This window comes from Cavia porcellus, unplaced genomic scaffold (genome assembly GCF_034190915.1).
Source record: "Cavia porcellus strain 051 isolate PalLab524CR breed Dunkin Hartley unplaced genomic scaffold, mCavPor4.1 scaffold_10, whole genome shotgun sequence".
NCBI lineage: Eukaryota > Metazoa > Chordata > Mammalia > Rodentia > Caviidae > Cavia > Cavia porcellus.
Window position 1 is genome coordinate 60234860 of NW_026947493.1, and position 22093 is coordinate 60256952.

General features: G+C 40.0%; 1 protein-coding gene and 2 long non-coding RNA genes across 3 annotated transcripts; 1 reads left to right on the forward strand and 2 right to left on the reverse strand.

The window, feature by feature from the left end:
• Positions 1–6420: 6420 nt before the first annotated feature.
• Ca3 (carbonic anhydrase 3) lies at positions 6421–15239 on the forward strand. Its single transcript, NM_001173075.1, has 7 exons — positions 6421–6492; positions 7187–7384; positions 9490–9608; positions 10968–11060; positions 12079–12141; positions 13061–13216; positions 14559–15239. The coding sequence occupies exons 1-7, from the start codon at positions 6459–6461 to the stop codon at positions 14676–14678; spliced, it is 783 nt and encodes a 260-aa protein (NP_001166546.1). The 5' UTR covers positions 6421–6458; the 3' UTR covers positions 14679–15239.
• LOC134477909 (uncharacterized) lies at positions 7376–9633 on the reverse strand. The gene is made up of 2 exons (XR_010050207.1): positions 9470–9633; positions 7376–7767 (listed from the first exon to the last, which is right to left on the reverse strand). It is a non-coding gene; the product is annotated as an uncharacterized LOC134477909 (long non-coding RNA).
• On the reverse strand, positions 13081–14559 carry LOC134477910 (uncharacterized). The gene is made up of 2 exons (XR_010050208.1): positions 13611–14559; positions 13081–13517 (listed from the first exon to the last, which is right to left on the reverse strand). It is a non-coding gene; the product is annotated as an uncharacterized LOC134477910 (long non-coding RNA).
• Positions 15240–22093: the final 6854 nt, after the last annotated feature.

The window sequence follows — 22093 nt, forward strand, 5'->3', positions numbered from 1 at the left end:
CCCTATTATTTTCCTACCAATATGGTTAGTCAAACTCCAAAGAAGAACATTGTCAGAGAAGAGGTTCAAGGTGATGATATTTGGCAGGGGAGGAGAACAAGAAGTCAACAAGAAGTTAAGACCTCCAGTGAGTGGGTGCCATATTCAGGCTGACTGGGGGAGAGCCAGATACCAGCCCCTTTTGGCTTGGGCAGGCAAAGACAAAAAGAGCCAATGTTTCTCAGCACCCCCACCCCCGTAAGTGACCAACTGATCTGAAGAAACACAGGCTATGATGATAGCTAATGTGGTAAAATACAATTTAATGCTTGTAGTGCTTAGTGTTTCACTGACTTTTCAGGCCTAAAGCTGGTAGCCTGATCACCTACCTGTTCAGAGGATAACAATATGTAATGTAGCATCCAAGGTGGAATTTTTTCTGAAGGTGGTGGCCATTGTTAATTCCCTTTTACCTTATTTCAAACTCTTGTTTCATTCTCATTATTTTGTTTGGCTGGGTTTTATTCTGTTATATCTTGTTTGACTTTATTATATCTGATGGCATGGGCAGCTATTTTGAGGGAAAAAAGATATATTATGGTAGCGGATTTAATATTATCTTGTTTTGAAATCCTATAATGCATTCATTGTTTTGTTTTTATTGGTTCTGTTCTGTTTTGTTTGATTTTACAATGTCTGAAGGTATAGACAGTTATTTTGAAGATAACAAGAGGCACTGTGGTAACCATTGTTGATTTCGTATTATTTCGTTTTGAAATCCTGTATCACTTACACCATCTTGTTTTGATTTGTTTGTTTGTTTGGTAGGCTTTATTCTGTTTTATTTTGCTTTGTTTTATTCTCCATAAAATAAAATTTTTAAAGGTTATATTATTTATAACAATTAGATGAATACAATTTTTGTTATATATTTTTATGTTTTTGTCCTATAACTTATCTATGAAAATCAGAATATAATAGAAAATATATACCACTATAATATATATAATATACTTAAATGAAATTATGTGATTAATTTATATATAAGTATATATATATGTAACCTAACTTATGTCTTTATCTCATTGTTCAATATGTCTACCTCAATAAGTAGATAATTGCTCATTTTCTTTTTCTGATTGTGTGAAAAGCAACTAAGTAGTATAAACTTGTGGAAGAGTAGAATTAATTAAATCTTCTAAGTTTATAGTTTGAAATGTAGTTGAAACTTTCATATTCAGGCACTCCCTTCCTGCCAATAAATTTAAAAATTTAAAAATAATTTATGTGTGACCTATATTAGAGGCAGATTTTTTGTCCACAGAGCACACTTTAATCATGCCCCCTCCTATTATCTCACTTGCCTCCCCTCCTTCCTGGTACCAATAAATCCTTCTTCTCTCTCTTTTGTTGAAGCAGATTATCACTATGTAGGCTAGGATTTCTTTGAACTCATGGTGACCCTCCTGTCTCAGTCTACTGAGTGTTGGGATTACAGATGTGCACCACCATGCCTTGTTTATAAATTCTTTTTAACCTGTTATGGTTGATATATTGTGTCAACTTGACAAGTTTAGAAGTGTAACTAAGAGGCTCAGCAGGGAGCTAGGGTTCTTACTTTGTAAATATCCTCAGTCTGTGAAAGAACAGGGCACAGAGGTAGTGTGAGTGCTACACCTGCTGTGGGTGGGGGTTACTTGCTTACAATGTAGTGGAGGAGAATGGGCTTCTCCTCCCCTTCCCTTTTTGTTTTGACTGCTTTTGTTAACTACTGCCTTGAAGTATTGCCCAGGTGCTATGCCATCCTGCCTTGGAGTCAGCTGATTATGGACTGAAACCTCCATAAGGAGTGAGCTAAATAAATTTTCCTTCCTTCATTTGGGATGTCAAGTATTTTGTCCTAGTAACAAGAGAAAAGTAACTAATACAGAATTTGGTGCCAGAGGAATAGGGTTGTCGCTGTGGCTATATCTGACCATATGGTTCAACAACCTTTGGGAATGACTTGTGGGAGGAGTTTGGAAAGGTTCAGAGATGTTGCTTGAGAGAGTAGCCCTGGAACACCTTAGGTCATTCTGTATGGGAGATTCTGGTCAGAGCTTAGAAGACCAGAAAACTAGTAAATATCAGGCTCAGGAGGTTTCTGCTAGGAAAGACTGCATTGGGTGCTCTATATGATAGGTGTTATGGCTTGGCAGAAAGTTTATCTGCATTTTGCTCTATGGACTTTGCCTGATACTAAAATTAAGAGCAGTGGACTAATTAACCTGGCAGAAGAAATTTCTAGGCAGTAGAGGCAGTTGAGGCAGTGGGATGGCTATTATTGGGGGCTTTTAGTTAGACTTATGTTGTGAATCAAGAACAAAGAGCCCAGGAAGATGATTTAAAACATTGTGAGTTTGGCCAGAAATGAAGCTCCAGTAAAGCTGTAGACTGTAAAGACAGAGCTGAGATCTCCATTGCTCAGAAGAAACAAAATAGAAAAGTTGGGTGAAGGCATCACAAAAAGCAGCAAGTCTTCAACGCTTACAGCCTCAAAACTGCAAAAGTGGAAGACATTGCTTTGAGGTAAAAACTGCAGAGTACAATGTTCCAGAATGGCAGAAGTCACATCATATTCCAGTTGTGGCAGCATAGAAAATTTGTTCTTCAGAATTAGATTCAGAGTGCCCAGTGATTCAGGTACTCCATCCCTAGCCAAGAGAGAGGGGAGCCTTGCTACTGCTCCAATTGGCAGCAAACCTCGGCATCGTCCATGTGGTAGTGGTGTTAGGTGCATACAGAATGCAAGAATTCTGAGGTTAAAAAGGCTTTCACCTTGATTTCAGAAGGCCTGGGAGGTCAGGAAGTGTGCTCCTGAGAAGGCAGTGTGTGAAGCCAAAGGTGCAGTGGAGACCCCAGAAGTTTTGAAAAAACAAAAACATAGATCATCTAAGAAAAGCTGCAAGAAGAGATAAAAACAGGCCTAAGAGAAAAGTTGTGCAAGCTGTAACCAACAGAAGTGCCACAGGAGTGCAACCACTTAACACTTTGGAGCTCACAATTTGTCACAGATTGCTTCAGACACTAGAACATGCAACTCCAGTACTTAATGTTTGCCTTGCTGGATTTTGGACTTGCCTTGATTCCAATCCTTTGTGTTCCCCTGTTTGTAACTTTTGGAATGAAAATGTTTATCTTGTGCCATTGCATGTTGGAAGTATTTAACTTTGTTTTTATTTGTACACAGGCTTGCAGATAAGAATTTGTCTTACATTTCTAGGCTTTGGCTTTGAACTTTTCAGCAGTGCTAAAACTGTTGGATCTTTGGCAATTCTTGCAGATGCCTTTCACATAAGGCATGTATATGAGTCTTTGTGGGCTCAAGGGTAAAACATTATGGTTCTAATGTAATATAATATTTATAGACATAATGTTGGTTCTTAAGGATTGTTAAACCTGTGTTATAATGTTCAAGTAGTGAAATGGTAAAAAATAAGCATGTCTTGTATCTGATAATTGGTTTAAAGAAATGCATCTGCTTGCCAGGTTGAGAAGGGGTTGATTGTTATGGTTAACACATTGTGTCGACTTGAGCAGTTTAGAAATATAACTAAGAGATTCAGCAGAGAGCTAGAGATTTTACTTTGTAAATATCCTCAGTCTGTGAAAGAGCAGGGCACAGAGGTGGTACTGTGGGTCGGGGTAGCCTGTTTGCAATATAAGGGAGAAGAGGTTTGTTCTTCCCTTTTCCTTTTGTTCTGGCTGCTTTTGCTGGCTACTGCCTTGAAGTATTGTCTTGGTGCCATGCCATCCTCTCTTGGGGTTAGCTGATTATGGACTGAAACTTCCACAAATAGTGAGCTAAATAAATACACTTTCCTTCCTTCATTTGGGGTATTTTGTGTAACCAAGACATAAATCTCTCTCTCTCTCTCTCTCTCTCTCTCTCTCTCTCTCTCTCTCTTTCTCTCTCCCTTCTTTCTGTGTTCTTTTTTTTCTTTGCATGTGTGCATTCATTTGGGTAAAAGGCCTGCAAAAGTACCCACTACATCAGCCTTCCTATGATGGTACTGGGAAAAATGGTGTCACTATGCTAGGATATACCTTGTAGTTGATCATTATAACTCCTTTTCTCCTTTGGCATGATTTATTTCAGTGTATACCAAATAATTTTTGTTTTCAAGTCAACTCCAAATCTCAAAGTCTTGAGAATGGTTTATAATTATATTTTTGTTCTGCTGACAGGAAATTTTGAAATACATAGACGAACATACTGGAATAAATCACTTAAGATGTAGAAGATAAATTTACAGATAAGGTTTTGAAAAATACAGATAAATTTGCAGATAAATTCAGAAACTGTATGAAAAGTGTTTTCTTTTAAAATTACATGTTTTAGGGGCTTGGGATGTGGCTCAGTGGTAAGGTTTTGTCTTGCATGCACAAGGCCCTAGGTTCAATCCCCAAAGCCCCCAAGTAAAATAAAGTTATATAATTTTATATAAATGGCTTGAAGTTATAGTTCTTTACTTTTTATATGAAAATACAAGAAAAACACCAACTATTGTTTTCAAGGTTCACATTTAAAGTTATTTACTACTTCACTTTGGATCCTTTATCTAGTATTTATTTGAAATTCTGTGCCACTCTGTACATTCTTTAACATACAGCCCATTTAAAAACTATTTCTATGCATAAAGAGTACTGTGTGATTAATTCTTGGATTGTTCTTGGTATAAATTTATCATTAAATATTTTATGATAATACAATATCAAGTAACATGAAATTTAACTACTTGTCTTCTTAACTACATATAACAGAGAAAGAGAGATTAGAACAATTGAATGGTTTGGAACAATATTGTGATTTGCTTATACCAATAATGATACAGTTAATGAGAAGTATGAAATGTTTCTATTAGCCACAGTACACGTCCTTGTGTTACAGTAAACTATAAGCCTGGTCCGGTCATCTCAGCTCTGTGGACTTTATGATCAAACAGTACCATGTTTGAGCGCAGAGTCTAGCCCGGTGTTTCATTTGCCATGTTTGATTGGATTTTCCGAAGTGCCTTGGTTCCTAATTCCACACTGCTATTGTGTGGATCAAATAATCCCTGGTCACAAAAATACTCCGAGGAGTGACTCCCCTGGCGTCCAGGTTATGAGTGTGGTCAGTCATCCCACATGCCTTAGGGATGAGCTATCTGCTATAAGAGATTTCCTTTTCAAGTTTGTTATCTCCCCCTGCAAGTTTATAATCATAAATAAAGGCCATCATAACAGAGAAAATGTATACTGAACTCTTGCATAGCACTGAAGTCAGGTACCTTTTCTCCTGCCTTTGAAAAAATGATTACTCTTTTAAAACAGAATCAATTTTACAATATATTCTTAAAATTGCAAATCTCTCTCATACTGACTTCTTCGGTATTGAACCATAATCAAATATTTTAAACTGTGCTTTTTGCCATGCATACATTCGCTATGCCAGTTTTATGTCTTTTGTAGTTCATTACACTATGAAACATGTTAGAGAAAAAATTAAAGATGATTCTTTAAGGCTTTCCCCTTTTTCTTTCCAATTTCTCATTATGCCCTGGACAGTGAAATTACAGTTTTTAGGCAATGTAAGTCATTTTGTGACAGTGGCTTTCAGAGGTGTAGGCTGCGGAGTGTGGCTCAGTCGCTGGCTCCCTGGAACCGGGACTGTCACCTCCCAGATTCCCGGCACCCTCTGAGGTCCAGTCCTTGGCGACCTGCAGACCAAAGGGACCCGCTGGGTTGGGAAATACCGACTGGTGCGGTTCCAGCTAGAGAAGGCTGCGCACGGAGAACGGAGTCAGAGAGCCTGCCCGCCGGGCTCTTTCTTCCCCCTTTTGCTCCCAGGGTTTTACAAGCGTGGGGCAGGCAAACAGACTCGTTCTTTCCAGTCACTCTACCCGGTAACCGGATCGGAGCTGCGAAATCAACTCGCGAAAGCGTCCAGAGACTGCAGCCAGACCGCCAGCCTGGAGCAAAAGCACCTTCTGTGCGTGGCTGCAGGAGCCGCTGGCCAGGCTGACTCCAGGCGCTGGCTAAGCGTGGCCGCATCCCGCCACCTCCCGCACCTCCCAGGCTCCCCCAAAAGCCTGAGACCGGGAAGCTGGAGGACGAGGAGAATGCAGCCCGCGTTTGCGCTCCATGGCACCGCTGCAAAGCCCTGCAGCTTTGGGAGCCCCGAGGGAGCGATGGCAGGGCCCCGAGCCAGGATTCCTGGGAAGGGGCCGGGGCCCAGCCACCCCACCCCGACAGCTGTCCAGCCCCTGTAATTCATTGGCTTCCCCCACGCTGCTTCCAAATACCACCCCAATCCAGTTTAGCCCCTCTGCCCCACCCTCGCTGACCGAATAAGGCCATGCAGTGTTCGGGGGACCTATTTAATAGGCTCGGCTCTTGGGGGCACAGCACACTCCAGGGAGAGAAGGCCGGAGCAGTGCAGCGCCCGGAAGACCACCATGGCCAAGGAGTGGGGCTACGCCAGCCACAATGGTGAGTGCGGGGAGCTGCGGCCCCTGGTCCAGGCATTGCACAGAAAGTAGGTGACTTCTGGGAGTGTGCCGAAAATGTGGGCGCAAATGGGGTAAGATCTAACATTAACTGTGTACTTTCCTAGCCCTTTTGTCTGAATGTCAGTTCTTTCTGTCTCCTATGGAGTTACTACGTTTCCATTGGAGGAAATTGAGTGGAGGAAGGTTTAGTGACTTGCCCAGGATCACACTGTCTGTGATTGAGAAGTCAGACAACCTGAGGTCCAGGCTGATGGTCCTTTACTCTGTGATGCTATGCAAAGCACTTAGCCTTTCTCAGTCTGGGGCAAAAGTAACTTCTGGTGTTGGTATAAGACTCTCTATTCTGCCTACCCCTCTGTTGAATCTGTGTGGAAAGGAATACCTGCCTGCTCTGAAAGCTACAAAGGGACAGATATGTGGTCAGTGAGTGAACTGACCAATTTCAAAAATAAGCCTTTCAAGCCATATCCTGAGCCCGCAGGGGAAATAAATGGAATTAAGGACAAGTACTACATCACCAACAAAACTACAAAGAAGTTTCAAATAGCAAGTCTTGTGGTGCCCAATCTGAACTTTTTAAAAATCATGGTCTGTGTATTTTGTTGCTTGTCCATTAGAGAATGGCCTTGGATTCTACCACCAAAGAAATAAATACCCTCAACTTTATTTTTTAGGTCCTGACCACTGGCATGAGCTTTACCCAAATGCCAAAGGGGACAATCAGTCGCCCATTGAGCTGCATACCAAAGACATCAAGCATGACCCTTCTCTGCTGCCATTCTCAGCATCTTATGATCCTGGCTCTGCCAAGACCATCCTGAACAACGGGAAGACCTGCAGAGTCGTGTTTGATGACACTTACGACAGATCAAGTAAGTATAATGCTTAGGAAGAGGCACATAGACGTTTTTCATGTCTATACAGGCAATGTGTGACTCCAGACACAGTAACAGAATTAGTGGGAAGAGGGAGCATTTCATCCCTGAAAGCAGAGATGACATTCTTCTTTGCTTCAGATGTAGAGAAATATCTTTGTGTATTGAAGAGGAGTGTCTCACTCTCTAACTTTGGTCTCTTCATTGCCACAAATGGTCCTATGCCCAGAACAAAATCTGGCAGTGCATTCCTGAAGTGGAGCTTGAGATGACAATGGCAACGAATCCCAGTTCTGATGGCCAGTAGCTGAGGACTCCGGAGCTCCTCAGCCACAATCTGGAGTGAAGCTCCCACACTCAAGTATGGCACAGATTCCACCCTGCAAAGCAAAAAATAAAGCAAAGAAACAAAGTAGGCACTATCTTCTCCTTGGGCCTGGAAGGAGGCCAGTCCAGGGGATAGAAAAGGCCATTGTATGGGTCCAGATGCCTTGATTTCTTGCTTTCCTGGGGTTCATCTGACCAATCCTTTCGTTGAGTGTTTTTGAAGTATCTACCATTTTTTTCAGCCATATTTATGTGTATGAGACTGGAAAAATGAAGCTGTTTTTAAAAATTAACCCATGCTAGTGAGTAAATCAGTGAAAAATTTAAAAGGTTGATTAGAAATGCTTTATTTCACTATAAATGAGATAAAAGGAAAATCATCCTTTGAGAATTTGATACTTGCTGTGCAACAAGACAACTTCCTGTTACCTTGTTTTGAATGGAGTTAAAATTATCCTTATTAACATACATAAGTGAATATTCTTAATTCTGCTGTGGTAAAGCATGCAAGTCATAACTCCTACCTACTGGAAAATTCCAGGAAAGGAATACAATATAATGTTATATTTTTTTTAACAGTGTTTTTACACTGCTATGCCCCTTCCAGCCATCTACATCAAATTCTATTTTGAATGAGAAAAACAAAATTATACACTATTATTAAGTTAAACTGCATGTAAATACCATTTTTGTAATGAAAATAGTTATTGGTGATTTCTTATAGTTTATTCTAACAATAAGTCATATGTCCATATACTAACTATTTCAAATGATTGGCCAGGAAAAATACAATAACCACTTAATTCCTTCATGACCAAACTCATACAGGCCTACCATTACTGCTTTAGAGATATACTGTACCTTCCCCATGCTGCTTATTAGGGTAGACGATCCTTTCCAAAATAGCTACCTTGAATTCTATTTTTGTTTATATTGCTAAATCTTAATTTCAGGGTTTCTCAAAGTTTCCAATATCCTTTTGAAGAGATTTAAACCTCTAAATTACTAACTAGACTAAATGAATTGAAATCAAGTTAAGTGGCAAAGTAAGATATTTATATACAATACTCAAATTAATGCTATTGAGATTTGCAATCCACAGCAATTGATTTCCTGGGAAATTATCAAATTTCCATTTCATCTGATTTGAATAGGCACACTCTTAATTAGATGTAGATCAAAGCTCTTGCTTGTCATCCTAAAGAAAAAAAATATAGTTGAAAAGCAAGAAATAGCAAAGGAAATCATGCTTGTACATGATTGTACAGCGCTTCCTATGGGCACCATTAAGGTGCATAATCTCAGTTAATCCTCACAGCAGCTCTGCAAGTGTGGAATTACTGTCACCTTCTTAGAGACGCAAAAACATTCAGAAAAGTGCAGCAACTTGTCTGAGATCACACATCTATTGAGGGGTGGAGCCAGGATTGGAACCTAAAAACTGTCCCCCTCTTCATAGTTTGGGTCTTCCCACTGCACCTCAGTACTGACCCACTGTTCAGGTGTGTGTATCCTTATTGTCCACTTTCACAGGTGTTAAAATTGCATTTCAATAATAATAAAGCAAGTCAATAAGATGAGAAAGAGAGCAAACTCATTTTTTAAAATATATCTTAAGGCTTCATTTTGGGAAGAGTCTTGTGTGCTTGGGAGTGGCTTCACCCTCCCAGCAGACTATCTATGTATCCTTCACCCGTCAAAAGCACCTGATTCAAGTAGTGGAGATCTCTGTAAAGGGAGTGTGAATTCGCTGACCTTGCTTATCTGAACCACAGTGCTGAGAGGCGGTCCTCTTCTTGGACCCTACCGACTTCGCCAGTTTCACCTTCACTGGGGCTCCTCCGATGATCACGGCTCTGAGCACACGGTGGATGGAGTGAAGTATGCAGCGGAGGTAGGAGGAACTGCTGTCATCCACTCTGAAAACAGAAAAATTAAGAGTAACAACCTCAGCAGCAAAGCAACATCCTTCCAGCGTGTTGTTATGGAAAGAACTGGAGTAGTTTAGCGTAAGGTGGAGCTGCCAAACTTTCTAGGTTAGACAGTAAAAGGGAGGTTGGTGGGATAGCATCATACATGAAGACTTCCGAGGTTATATAAAAGCAATTGGACAGCTGCTTAACAGAAAACAAGGTCAGAGTCCTGAATGGAACCAGAACAGTAAGGGTAGCTCACACATGGAATAGTGCTTCATGTGTTATCTCATCTGAGACCTTCAGCAACCTGAGATACTAAGCTACAGATGATGCAGCTGAGGCATAGAAAAGTTACATGGCAAAAGCACACAGCTGACAGAACTAGACGTGGTCATGTTCTTTACACCAGTTAGCCTCATCTTAACCATGCCCTGTGTTGCCTCTTTTATGAAAATAGAGTGCCTTTAAAACAACTTTTAATAATTCTGACCAAGGTTCATATACTAATGTTCAGAGAGCACATATATAGATGGATACAGGTACACATAATTGTATATGAACAGATTCTATTCTCTGTCTCAATTAACCCATTAAAGAAAAGCATAATTTATAGTTCAGATCAAAGCATCACATTATAAAGGGAGTAAGACAAGCCTCTTGCATGCTCTCTTTAGAAAGTCAAGCTACTTTGCTCTTTCCAAGCCAAGGTTTTGTCAACACAGGGGCTGAGCAGAGGCTGGAGGCACACAGCAACATTGTCCTAAGTGAAATCATTCGGCAGTATGATTGCTGGTTAAATCAAACCTTAGGGCACCCAAAGTGTTTCATTGTGACCAATCCATTTTTCTGCAGCCAGCCCACATAGTTAGTGGCAAAATAAATTGAGAATGCCTGCTTTGCACACATCATCCTCCAAAAATGGGAAAATTATTATTTCTTACAGATGTAGGAAAGGCTTTGACTTTAAACATTGTGCATGAAGTTGTGTCACTTAAGTAAATATTTTTAACTGCCATGAACTATTGTATTCTCTTTCCATTCTCTGTAACTCAATATGGGAAACCTGATTAACTCAATGGTGCTCATGTTCTAAATTAAGATAAGGTTGCTGCTGGGTTCCAGAGCCTGGCTAGGAGACAGATAGTTTTATACACTTTTTGTTTGAACCATTAAAAATTCACTGAAATACTACAAGCTAATGTTTAGAGTTTTGTCATTTTGTGTGGCAGCATTAAGCAGCAACCCTTAGCACATTTTTTAAGCCTACTGTGCATAACTTTAATGCTTAGCTCCTTATTCTAGGGTTTTGCCTCTTAGCCTGTATTTTATGGTTACAGCTTCATTTGGTGCACTGGAATCCTAAGTATAACACTTTTGGGGAAGCTCTGAAGCAACCTGATGGAATTGCTGTGATTGGTGTTTTTCTGAAGGTAAGGTTAAAACCAACCTTCCCCCTGTGACAAAACTTAGTTGCTTATGTTGCTGGTGTGAGTCAACAACTCTTGCTGCAGTTGTGAGTATGTGTTTTCTTCTTCTATATACGTGTCATTCTCCTTTCAATGGGTCAAGACATTTTTTGCTAAATCAGTTCCAAATGTTCTGCTCCTCTCTAAAAGTGCTCCTTTCACCCTGTTCCAGACCCCTTGAAACTTCTGGATTTTCTCTTGGGATGTGGATGTGCATAAAGAGAATTAGGGTCAGAGACCTCAAGGAAGTAAGATATGACGGCAGTTGAGTGTGAAGGTGGCCTGTGCTCATTAAGCTTTCCCACTACTCTGTTTCAATTGCTCTAGAAACCAGAAAAGCTGATGTTGGGAACGTCTGGGATGCCAAAGGCCTGGCCGATCATCCCCTGTACTTAAGGTGGCCACCACCCACATAATCCTGGGCTAAGACAGCACATGGAATGTGTGTGTTGTTCAGCCAGCCTTGGTTTACAGAGGATTTAGTGTCATTAACACACGAATTTGGTGGTAACATAATCTAGATTTTAAACCAGAGGTGAAAATCTGGCTTCTTTCTTTTTGAATGACCTAATTCGTTTTATGTTCTGAATTCACTGGATCATTTTCAGTTGCATGAAAACCGCAGCAGAAGGGGGAAGTGGGTTTCAGGGAAACACAATGAGTTTGGTTTTAGAGACAAAGTCCACTCTAGTTCTAACTCTGTTTAAGAAATGGGATGACTTTGCAGAGGTCAAGGACATTGAACTAGATCAGCATGTAATTTGTGGTTTTGTACGTCAGAGGCCTAGAGTCCAAGTTTAGAACAGAAAACATGCACTCTAAAATCTTGGGGGAAATTAAAATTATGTTTTTGTTTAGTAAGAGATATTCTGGCAAACGTATGAACACTAGTTGCATATAGATGAATCAAAATCAGTTTTAAGATGATGTTAAATTTTGGAGGAAGGAAAAATGTTATGCTGGATTTCTATTTTTCTTACAGATAGGACGAGAAAAAGGAGAGTTCCAACTTTTCCTGGATGCATTGGACAAAGTTAAGACAAAGGTAAAAGAAAATAATTTTTCTTCTTAAAACATCAGTCAGAGAACATTAATTTTCTCTGTCTGCATTATCAAAAACTATACATATTTTTTGCCTGAATTCTGTCACTAATTTTGATAGCTATGCTAATCACAAATATAAACAAATGACATTATATTTTTATGTTTTATAATTTTTGAAGCAATTTCATATATATATATATATATATATATATATATATATATATATATATATATTGGATTATTTCATTGCCTCCTGTCAGAGATACTCTCTCAAGACAGTGGGTGAGAGTCAAAAGTGAAATCTCTGGACTCAAAGACTGGAGAAGTCACCTTTTTGTCTCCTCTCCCTATCTACCTTCATACATACTCACAGAGGTTTTAAATGCCAGGCAAAACTGATGTTTTCAATCCTGGCATGACACTTTCCAGCAACATCTATCTATTTTAAATCTTAAGGGTTGACTCTTCCAGTTAGCAGCCACATTTTAGTTGTCTTTAACACTATCCTAATTAGTTGCTATAATTTTTACCGCTAGAAAAAGTAGTTATTCTAATACAGCATTCAATAAAAATGCAAGCCTTTTTAGCTCATCATCAAGAACTAAAGCATTAATATATACCAAGTGCTTTGTTACATTTTAGATATAGGATGACTTTTCTCCTCATAAAAAACGGTAGAATTATAGTTCTATCCGTAGTTAAAATAGTAAGACATAAAACATGGCAATGATTTTGCCAGATACAGCTGTAATATGCAGTCAGCTTCGGGCTTAACCTCTATTTCCGAATGGCCAGAACCTTGTTAGAAACCGTTGACTCTATTGCATTTCACATCTGTTCTCACAAGTAAAGTGGGGACCCTTGTGGGGTGCGCGGCGGGCTGGTCCCACGTGCGGTGCCCGCAGCTGGCTGTCTTCTAGGGCAAGGAGGCGCCCTTCACACACTTCGACCCGTCCTGCCTGTTTCCTGCCTGCCGGGACTACTGGACCTACCGCGGCTCCTTCACCACGCCCCCGTGCGAGGAGTGCATCGTGTGGCTGCTGCTGAAGGAGCCCCTGACCGTCAGCTCGGACCAGGTGAGCAGCAGCCCGGGGCCTCGCGAGCGCAGGCTTAGAAAAGCCTGAAAGTCTGCAAATCCACAGCTGCTAAATGGATGCTTGTCCAACAGCTCCTCCTGGAGATCACAGAATCTGCTCTGGCTCCTTGTAATCAGCCTGTTCCGTTTGCAGAATTTCGGCTTCCCCAGGTTACCAGGGTGAATGCAAATTGCTGAAAAGTTGAACAGTGACCGGGTGCAAGCCACCCGTAAGGGGTTAGATTAACAGGGCCCACGCTTTGTTCTTTTGGACATCCCTGGAGTAGCCCTGAAATCCAGACCTGGGAAGAGAAGGGAATTGGACTGTGAAGAGCATTTTACTTTTTCAGTTTTAAAGATTAACCAGGCGAACGCAGAAAGTGAAAGTAACTTACCCAGTACACACACAGTGCCACGTGCAAGAGCCTAACCCCACCTCTGGGCTGCCTGGTTGCCACAGTTGAGGGTCTTTGTTTCTCCTGTTCCTTTTTCTTTCCTCCTCCTGCTTGCCAGGCAGGCTTTGTGCCACTGAGCTATATCCCCAGCCGCCTCTTCCTGTTCATTTAGAGACTGTCTTAGCAATACAGTTTACAAGAAAAAGCTCTCTGGGGTGACTAAGTAAGCAGGAACATGAAGAAGACCATATGTAAGCAAGTAAGCCACACAGGGGCGCGTTAATGAGAACATGAATCTCTCACGGTAAAATCAGTTTCCCACTCGGACACCCTGGCCTAAGATAGCCGCTTTCCTGTTTCTGACAGTCTAGACTCAAGAATATGAATTGGCATTTTTATCAAGGAAACAGATCTAATGGTTTTCATCAGTGTTATAAATACTTTGAAAAATGAATGATTTTTTTCTCATGGAGAAAAGCTAAAAAACAATTTATGAAATATAATATTCTTTTACAAATTTTTGTCTTTTAAGGAAAAAATCAGTTTAAAATTTAAAATGTAGCGTGGTATATGTCTTTCTCCTTTTTAAAAATTGACTCCATAAACACAATGAAGGCCTATTATCTCTTTCAATGTAAAGTGTGCACTTTATATCCAGTCCCTCAAATAAATAATAATTGTTGGGGAATTTAGGAAGCAAAAGGCTTGACTAGAAGGTATATGAAATATGAAGTGGGAACTAGAGAGAGTGCTTTTACAAGTTAAAAAAAACCACATACATACTCCTCAAGAAGTGGCAGCTGAGTAACCCGGGACCAAACACTGGAGACCAGCTTTGTGCCGTGGTTTCCTTGTCCCGTTTGCAAAGCCTGTGATTTCTGGCCCTTGTCACACGGTGTGTCCAGCAGGAGCCAGCCCCTTGCTAACCTGCGGTCCTGTCCCCTGCAGATGGCCAAGCTGCGCAGCATCTTCGCCAGCGCCGAGAACGAGCCCCCGGTGCCTCTGGTGGGGAACTGGCGCCCCCCGCAGCCGCTCAAGGGCAGGGTGGTGAGAGCCTCCTTCAAATGAGGTGGCAGGGTCTCGGCCTGTTCAGGAAAGGAAACCTGCCATCACCCGAGAGCGGTTCCTGCCCCGTCTGGTGCTCCTTACTCCACAGCTCTCCACCTTTCCAGCGAGGAAGGCATGCAAGAGATGCAGTCGCCAAGAAACCAGGTCCTTTTGACAAGATGTAGTACAAAAAACGTGAATTTCACATCTGACCTTTGTGACAAGTCTTTTCTATAAAAGTAGTATTTCCGGTAGGCTTTCAAAGAAGAAGAAATGGAGACCGAAGAGTGAAGATGTAGGAAAATGGCAATTGAGCACCATTTTTCTGTCACCTTAAATTCACAGAACCTTCCTGTGTTCATATTATGAATTTCCGCCTTACAGAAAAAATGAATGATTTTCTCTGTAGGAGTAGAAGTGATGGTTCTATAACTAAGCAAGAAATTAAACTGATTGTGGATGCTGAGAATTGAAATGAGAATGCGTTTTACCTTTTAACACCAGGGGGCGTGTTATTTATTAAACTTTAGCTCTGATTAAAGTTACCTGGTTTTGGTTATTCATGAAAGGAAAACACAGTAAGACCAAAATTTTGGAAATGTTTGATCCAGTATTTGAATTTCTTCTTCATAAAGACGGTTTTCTTTACCTGAAGCAGGGCCATTTATTTTTTATTTCACTACTTTTATCTTTGCATGCTTATTAAAATAAAAACTGTCTGATGTCTTTTGAATTCAAGGCTGGAATTAACGGTTCCTAGAATACCAGGAAGTGATTGGTGGCACCTGAAGTAAAAATACTGTCCTGAAAGATCACCAAATAAAGACATGGATGCAAAAAGTGGGGCTGTTTTTTTTTTTGAATGAAAAAGCATTATGAATCACAAAATGACTTAAAGCTATTGAAGGGCAACTTTATAAGCTGGTTTTTATAAAGGAAGGGTAGAGATGAAAGATTCCCATTCTGAGTCTACGTGCTATATTCCTCCAGGCAATTAGTGAGGGCCATCCAACAAAACTGTAGACAAGAAGAACACGTGCCTGTATATCTCAGAGACCAAAACAGTTCCCAGACGTCTCACAGTTGGTTAGAATTCTGGCGTTCAGGCCAGTGCAGTGGGTGTGGAATCAAGTGAGACTGCAGATTCTGAGGCAGTTTCTAAATTCTGTGTTTGAAGATGACAGTGGCCTAACAGTGCAAAGGCTTATATATTTGGACTTTTAAGACATCTAATATCTTTAGACATAAAGTCTAATTTTGTGGTTAGTGGCTTTGATCATCTTTTAGTGCTTTACTGGCTAAACTGCTGACTACTTTAGAAAAATTATTAATGTAAAGAGTGAAAGCAGGATGGGGTCAGAGAGCCCTGAAGTGCTGGAAGTCAGGTCATGTGATGGACTCCTATGAGGCTAAAGTTATTTAATAAATTGCCACTTGGGTGAGGTAAAACCAGGTTGGTCAGTGTGAAGTGGTTATGTTAATTAAATCCCTTGAAATTAAGAGGTGTGGCGCTTTGATCATTAGTGGTAATACACAAGCTGATTCTCTGAGTACTTAGCAATGCTTGGTGTACTGTAAAAAATGTACACCGCACTCACCATCCGTGAGGCAAGAACAAATGCCCTCGGGTCAGTTACAAGTACTTTTTATGAAATAACACAGGCCTGGCAGGCTGGAGTAGTTTTAAGGGAAAAAACTGGGTCAAAGGACACTGTGGCCCTCAACTGCAAGCTCTGTGATGGCAAAAATATGAGTCTTACACACTGACATTCATCTTATTCCCTGGCACACAATAAGTGCTCAATAAATAATTGAGTAAATGATGTCATAAATAAAGGGAGAAAAGACCAAAAATCACCTTCTCCAACCACAAGTTACTCTCATCTATAACACCAGTCTTTGCTCATTTGCTCATTGTAGGGAGTTTGATCTCCTTGGAAATGACTAGCTTTGGGTGGAAGTTTTTTCCAGTAGGCCATATTTTTCCCCCAATCTTCCTGTGCTCATAATTATCATAATTTAAAACTTCTTCCCTACTGCTCCCAGCCCTCAGAATGCTACATCGTAAGAGATCCCACTGGAAGGCTGAGGACATTCTGTGTGACTATTTTGAGGGGGATGGTTTTCCTGGTCAGGAACAGGCACTTAAGGCACCCACAGCCTACAAAAGGCCATGGCCAGGAACTGCTGCAGTGAATGTGTTCCACGATTTGCGGAGATTCATTTCTTCCTCAGGGCACAGTCCACGATGACTGCTAGAACCTAGACATTTCAAAGTAGGGCAGAAACAAATTTGAATGCAGTGCTTCATAATATTCAGATGAGCATATCCCTGAAAGCCTATGAATTGGGCATGAATTTATTGATTATAAGATACTATTTTACTTTGAGGACAGAAATATAATCCCTACCACTTTAAGTGGAGGTGATACATTTATAAAAAGGCAAATAATTCAGGACCTTTGATGAAAAAATTTTAAAATGCACAGTCAGTGAAATTTTATGCAGATGGATAGGAAGCAGTTTACACAAAGTATGAAATAACTAAGTTTTTAATGTCTTGTAACCATTTATATGTTAAATAAATATATTGAGGTTAACTACAAACAAGTTTGGATACATGTGAAAAATTATTGTCAATTATCCTAATAAAAATTGACACAAATAAAGCTGATCTAAAATAGATACATGTGATTAAAAACACTAAATATGACAGCAACTGAAGGTGAGTTATTACAGAGTCCACCAAAAAAATATGTACATACTTTAGCAGCTTGCAGTACTGTGTCTGGAAGCTGATGGCCACCACTTTGAGTACCTCTTGTAATTATAGAGACTAAAGTAACTTGTGTTTATCTTATAGTATCTCAATAAATTTAGTATTAAAATATTCATACTAATATTTCTTTTCCTGGGATGTATAAGACTCTTTTCTAACACTTTCTTGATTGTTATGGAAAAGGAACTGTAGACATGAAAATAGTAATTAGCATAGGAAGAACAAACAAGAAAGTGTGAGAAAAATTATAACTGTGTGTTATTTTAAAACTTTAATGAATGCAAATTTAATTTTGAACAAACTACTCATAAGGTACTAAATCTAAATGTCAAGCCACGATCAAGTTTGCATGTTATTTTTCATTTCGGTCACTAGAGGGCAGCAAGACATTGTAAAGTTTCAAATGGGTCACTAGGTGGCAGCAGAATAATTAGAAAAATGAGATGAAAAACCACGCTGTTTATTCATGGTAATTTTAGAGCAAAGCATTAAAAATAAACTCAACTTTTTCAACTGACATCTTATTTTCTCTTCTCAAAGTTTTACTGTTACCCACTGCATCTACAAAGGAAAAGATAGTAAATTCTTACGTATTTTTGAAAATCCTAATGATCAAAGAGGCCCAGGGGACAGAATAGTAGGCATTAAAGCAAAATTAAATAAATGAGAAGTGAACTTTAAAAAATGCTCTTCAGTATTCAGAAATACTGGCTGGTGCCACACAGCACTGGGTGGATACGAGGCCTCAGGCACAGTAATTTTTAGGAGTCTGTCTCCTACCTGGTAACAGGAATGATAATAGTGCCCCAAAAGAGTATTATTTTAAGAATTAAATGAGCTGTAGTTACAAACATTTATACTAATCATTCTGACATAATCCTCAAAAGGAGTTAACTTTTATCTTTTGTAAATTAATTTTACTTAAACTCAGAAAATCTTTAATGCCTTATTTCCCTATCTAAAATTGTTTTTTTCTTTATATGTTTGCTTGAAACCTCATGAATCTATCATCTATTCAGATTGTATTAAAAGAGGTACTATAATGAGCTCACATCTGCTTGTTACTGGAGGACATTAGTATTTAAAAACAGTGGTGGCAAGTCTTGTCTCAGACATGCACTAAGAAAATTAAAATGTGGTCACATGGAACCAGCACAGTTCGAAGAGGTGATTTGGAAGAACAGAGATGGTTTTCTGACGAAGCTTCTGTCCCAGGATCTCTGCACCTGACCTGAGGAACTACCCAATTAACAAAATATCCAGAAATAAACCTAAAAGAGGAGGTAGGAAAAACACAGCATTCATTTTGTTCACTGTGGACTTCAGGTCTAGATGAAGCAGAGTCCCTTGGATGTTGCATGAAGTGGAAAATCTACCTCAATAGATAAATACAGAAAGTCTCTTGCTATTAAATTAATTTTGAGCATGCCTGGGCATGTCATAAGGTCAGAATGCTGAATAATATGCACAAGTCACATCTGGGAGAAGCGTTTATACTTTTGGGGTGATTCAATTCCAACAGAACCAGAGGAATAAGGCAGCCTAGACATAAAGTCTATGATTAAGCGACGGGCTGGAGAGGTAAAGAGCTGCTGTTAATGTGAAGGTGTTCAGTAGATGCAGCCACAAGACAACTTGACCAGGTAGATAATCACAGGTAATCAGCAGGAGCAGCAGCAAGTCTAACGCTGCAGTCACAGGGGACCAGGTGACTGCAGCGGCGTAAAACCTAGTGATTTAAAAGCTAATTTTAGCCAGGTGAGAGTCAACTCCGTGCAGTAAACAGGGAATCCGATTCCCCCTTGTATCTAAATCATTCCCAGGTAGAGGAGCCTGAAACATCAAGGAGACTATTTTGATCATTAAATGTACCTGTCCCTGTTCCAACTTGCCCCTAAATTTCTGTCATACTCCTGCAATTCATTTGCAATGTGGATGGCTCCAAACACACTTGTTCCAGAGAAGGATTCCCTAAAGGACTCCAACTCCCATGAAAGCATAAGGCAAATGAAAGTGTTTGAAAGTATGAGGCTCACAGAATTCTGTGCTCCACTGTGTACTGATCAGTGTAAAGGAACATCTAATGCCATGAAAGGAATGGAATGTGTCGAGAGTCTGAAAGGGGGCCTTCCAGGAGTGGTTAGCGTGCAACCCAGCAGAGCAGATGTAACAGCAACAGCAGGGCCCACTGAAAGGCTATAGCTACATCAATATATGAACTTGAGTTCTTGCTCTGGTTACCACTTTAGGAGTTAAGAATGATTTAAAATTCTAATGGAAGGTGTGTGTGTGTGTGTGTGTGTGTGTGTGTGTGTGTGTGTGACAGACAGAGACAGAAACCGAGACAGAGAGACAAGAAAGATATGCATTGTAAAAGCAGTAAAATTTTGCTTTTATTTTCTATTAGTACATTGCTACATTTCTTGTGGGCAGCTGATACATGCACGTAACACATTTTAATTCATTTTTATCCCTTTCCTTTTCTCTCTCTCTTCTGTCCCCTCATCTCTTCTCTTCTTATTTGAAACAAGTACAGTTTTATCAAAATAAGGACTTTCTGCCCTTATTTTTTCTTCTGAGGCCCTGAGGCCTAATAGAACTGAACCCCGTCAGAGGTCAAAGGTATTTACTGCGTGGATGAAGGAGTGAATGGTGAAATGGGACTCCCAAAGTATCAAATGCCAGTCTAGGCTGATGAACTGGTGGGAGCTGGATCTTCCTTCCAGGAAGGTCAGAGGCTGACATCTCAAAGAGTTTCAGGAAGTGTGTGCAGACATCTGTTTCTGCAGTCCATATCCTGTGGGAAGAGTACACCATAGAAGAAGAGAAGCTGCTTTACCTACATCCAAACTTTATTATTTGCAAATTTAAATTTTAAAAACTGATAATGTAGAAGAGACATGTTTTAGGAGATATAAAACGGCTTTTCTACCCAAATATTTATCTCATTTAGCACACATGTTTATGTAAGCAAATTGAAGAGGAAGCTGGCAAGGAGCCCGTGACCTTAGGCTCTCTGATGCCAACAGTTCAATTCAGCCTGCGGCTTGGTCTTCCCTTTCCATGTTGGCAGTACTTTACTCAGGAGTGACTTCTCACATTTCACTGAGTTTTGTGTGAAGATGCTAATTTAGCAGTGCCACATAGATAAGAAAAAATCCTTTTTCTCATTCAAATGCTTGTTTTGCAGAAAGATATTAGCAAAAATCACACTTTTAAAAAGTTAGTAAACACTTTACTCCACCCTGGGAAGTAGATGGTAAATTCTGGAAAATACCCCACTCACCACAAACACCACCTCTATATATTTGCATATTATAATTACAACATAGAGCTCACTTTTTAATTTAGATGAGTTTTTGAAAAAAAAAATCAATTTACCCCAGAAAATGAATTTCCAGAGGTCAGCATGTATTTTGAAGGAGGAAAATAGGATAGTATATTTTGTGGTTCAACTCATGATTTGATATCCAAATCTCTGGCTGCCTATTATACATCTTTCCATGTAAAATAATGGAATTTCATGACAGAAAGTCTAATGTCTTCCTTTCAACTTGTTTTCTTTAACAAAGTACCTGTTGTCAAGATGGTGAGATATACTAAGTCTCTTGTCCTTGCGAGGTTAATTGATATGAAACATTGATTAGGCCCCGAGAGGGATGGAGAGTTTCAGAGGAGTTATGAAATAACCACAAGGCTTAAAAAAAAAAGTTTACAACTAAAAGGTAGTGTTTTTAGCTAGGCAAGAGCATGCAATATTTGATATATGATTTTAAAACTTCACACAAGTGTTTTCTAAAAAAAAAAAAGGCTTTCTGGAAGGATGTCATAATTCTTAAAAATATTTCTCTCTCAAGTACAGAAGAGATCAAAGTAAGTCAAGAAACTACCTGAATGCATTAAGAAGAAAAAATAGAAAGGGAAACCTCCAAATGCTTAGGAGAAAACCTGTTGTGACTACCCAAAGGGAGGGCTTATCAGGCTTGAGCACAGTGCTCACATAGAGCATGTAAATAGTGATATCAGCTCCATTGGGAAGGAGGCTCAGATAGCAGAACAAGGGTGCAGGCAACCTGCAAAATACGGCTCCGGGTCACCTGGGCCTTGGGGCTAAGGGTGAGCTTCAGACTCGTTTTGGGCAAAGGTGGCTCCTGGGGCACAGTGCTTGTAGCGATCCCCTAGTATAGAATTTTAAAAACCATGTACACACAGTATTAAACTTCCATACATATTATAAAATATGAACAAAGTAGAAATTTTTAGAGGGTGAAAATTGACTACGAAGAGAAATTCTCATAGCTTCTTCTTGCATGCAGTGGCCCGTCATGGTTTCTGCAGGGTGAGTGACCCGCCTTGTGGAGACACCTGGGTAGGGCTTTTTGCTCACAGCACCAGCTACAGAGCCTCCTGCCAGCTGGCTCCTTTGTTCTTCTTGGTTTCTGCCATGCTAGCCAAACTGGGCACTACAGAATTATACAGTGGTATCACCAGTTTTAGAAAAAGCAGTGCAAAGAGGACCTTGCTGTGAATTACGAACAATGTAACACACAGTTTTGACTACAGCTTTGACCTTGGGTTAGGTCAAAAAAGACAAAAGACAAAATAAAAAGAAGGAAATGTAGTCCATTCTATCATAGATTGGTCAAAGGACATTCAT

Coding starts and splice junctions, on each gene's coding strand:
- Ca3 (NM_001173075.1), top strand. CDS start 6,459: ATGGCCAAGGAGTGGGGCTACGCCAGCCACAATG. Junction 6,493..7,186: donor GGGCTACGCCAGCCACAATG/GTGAGTGCGGGG, acceptor TTTATTTTTTAG/GTCCTGACCACTGGCATGAG. Junction 9,609..10,967: donor GAGTGAAGTATGCAGCGGAG/GTAGGAGGAACT, acceptor TTATGGTTACAG/CTTCATTTGGTGCACTGGAA.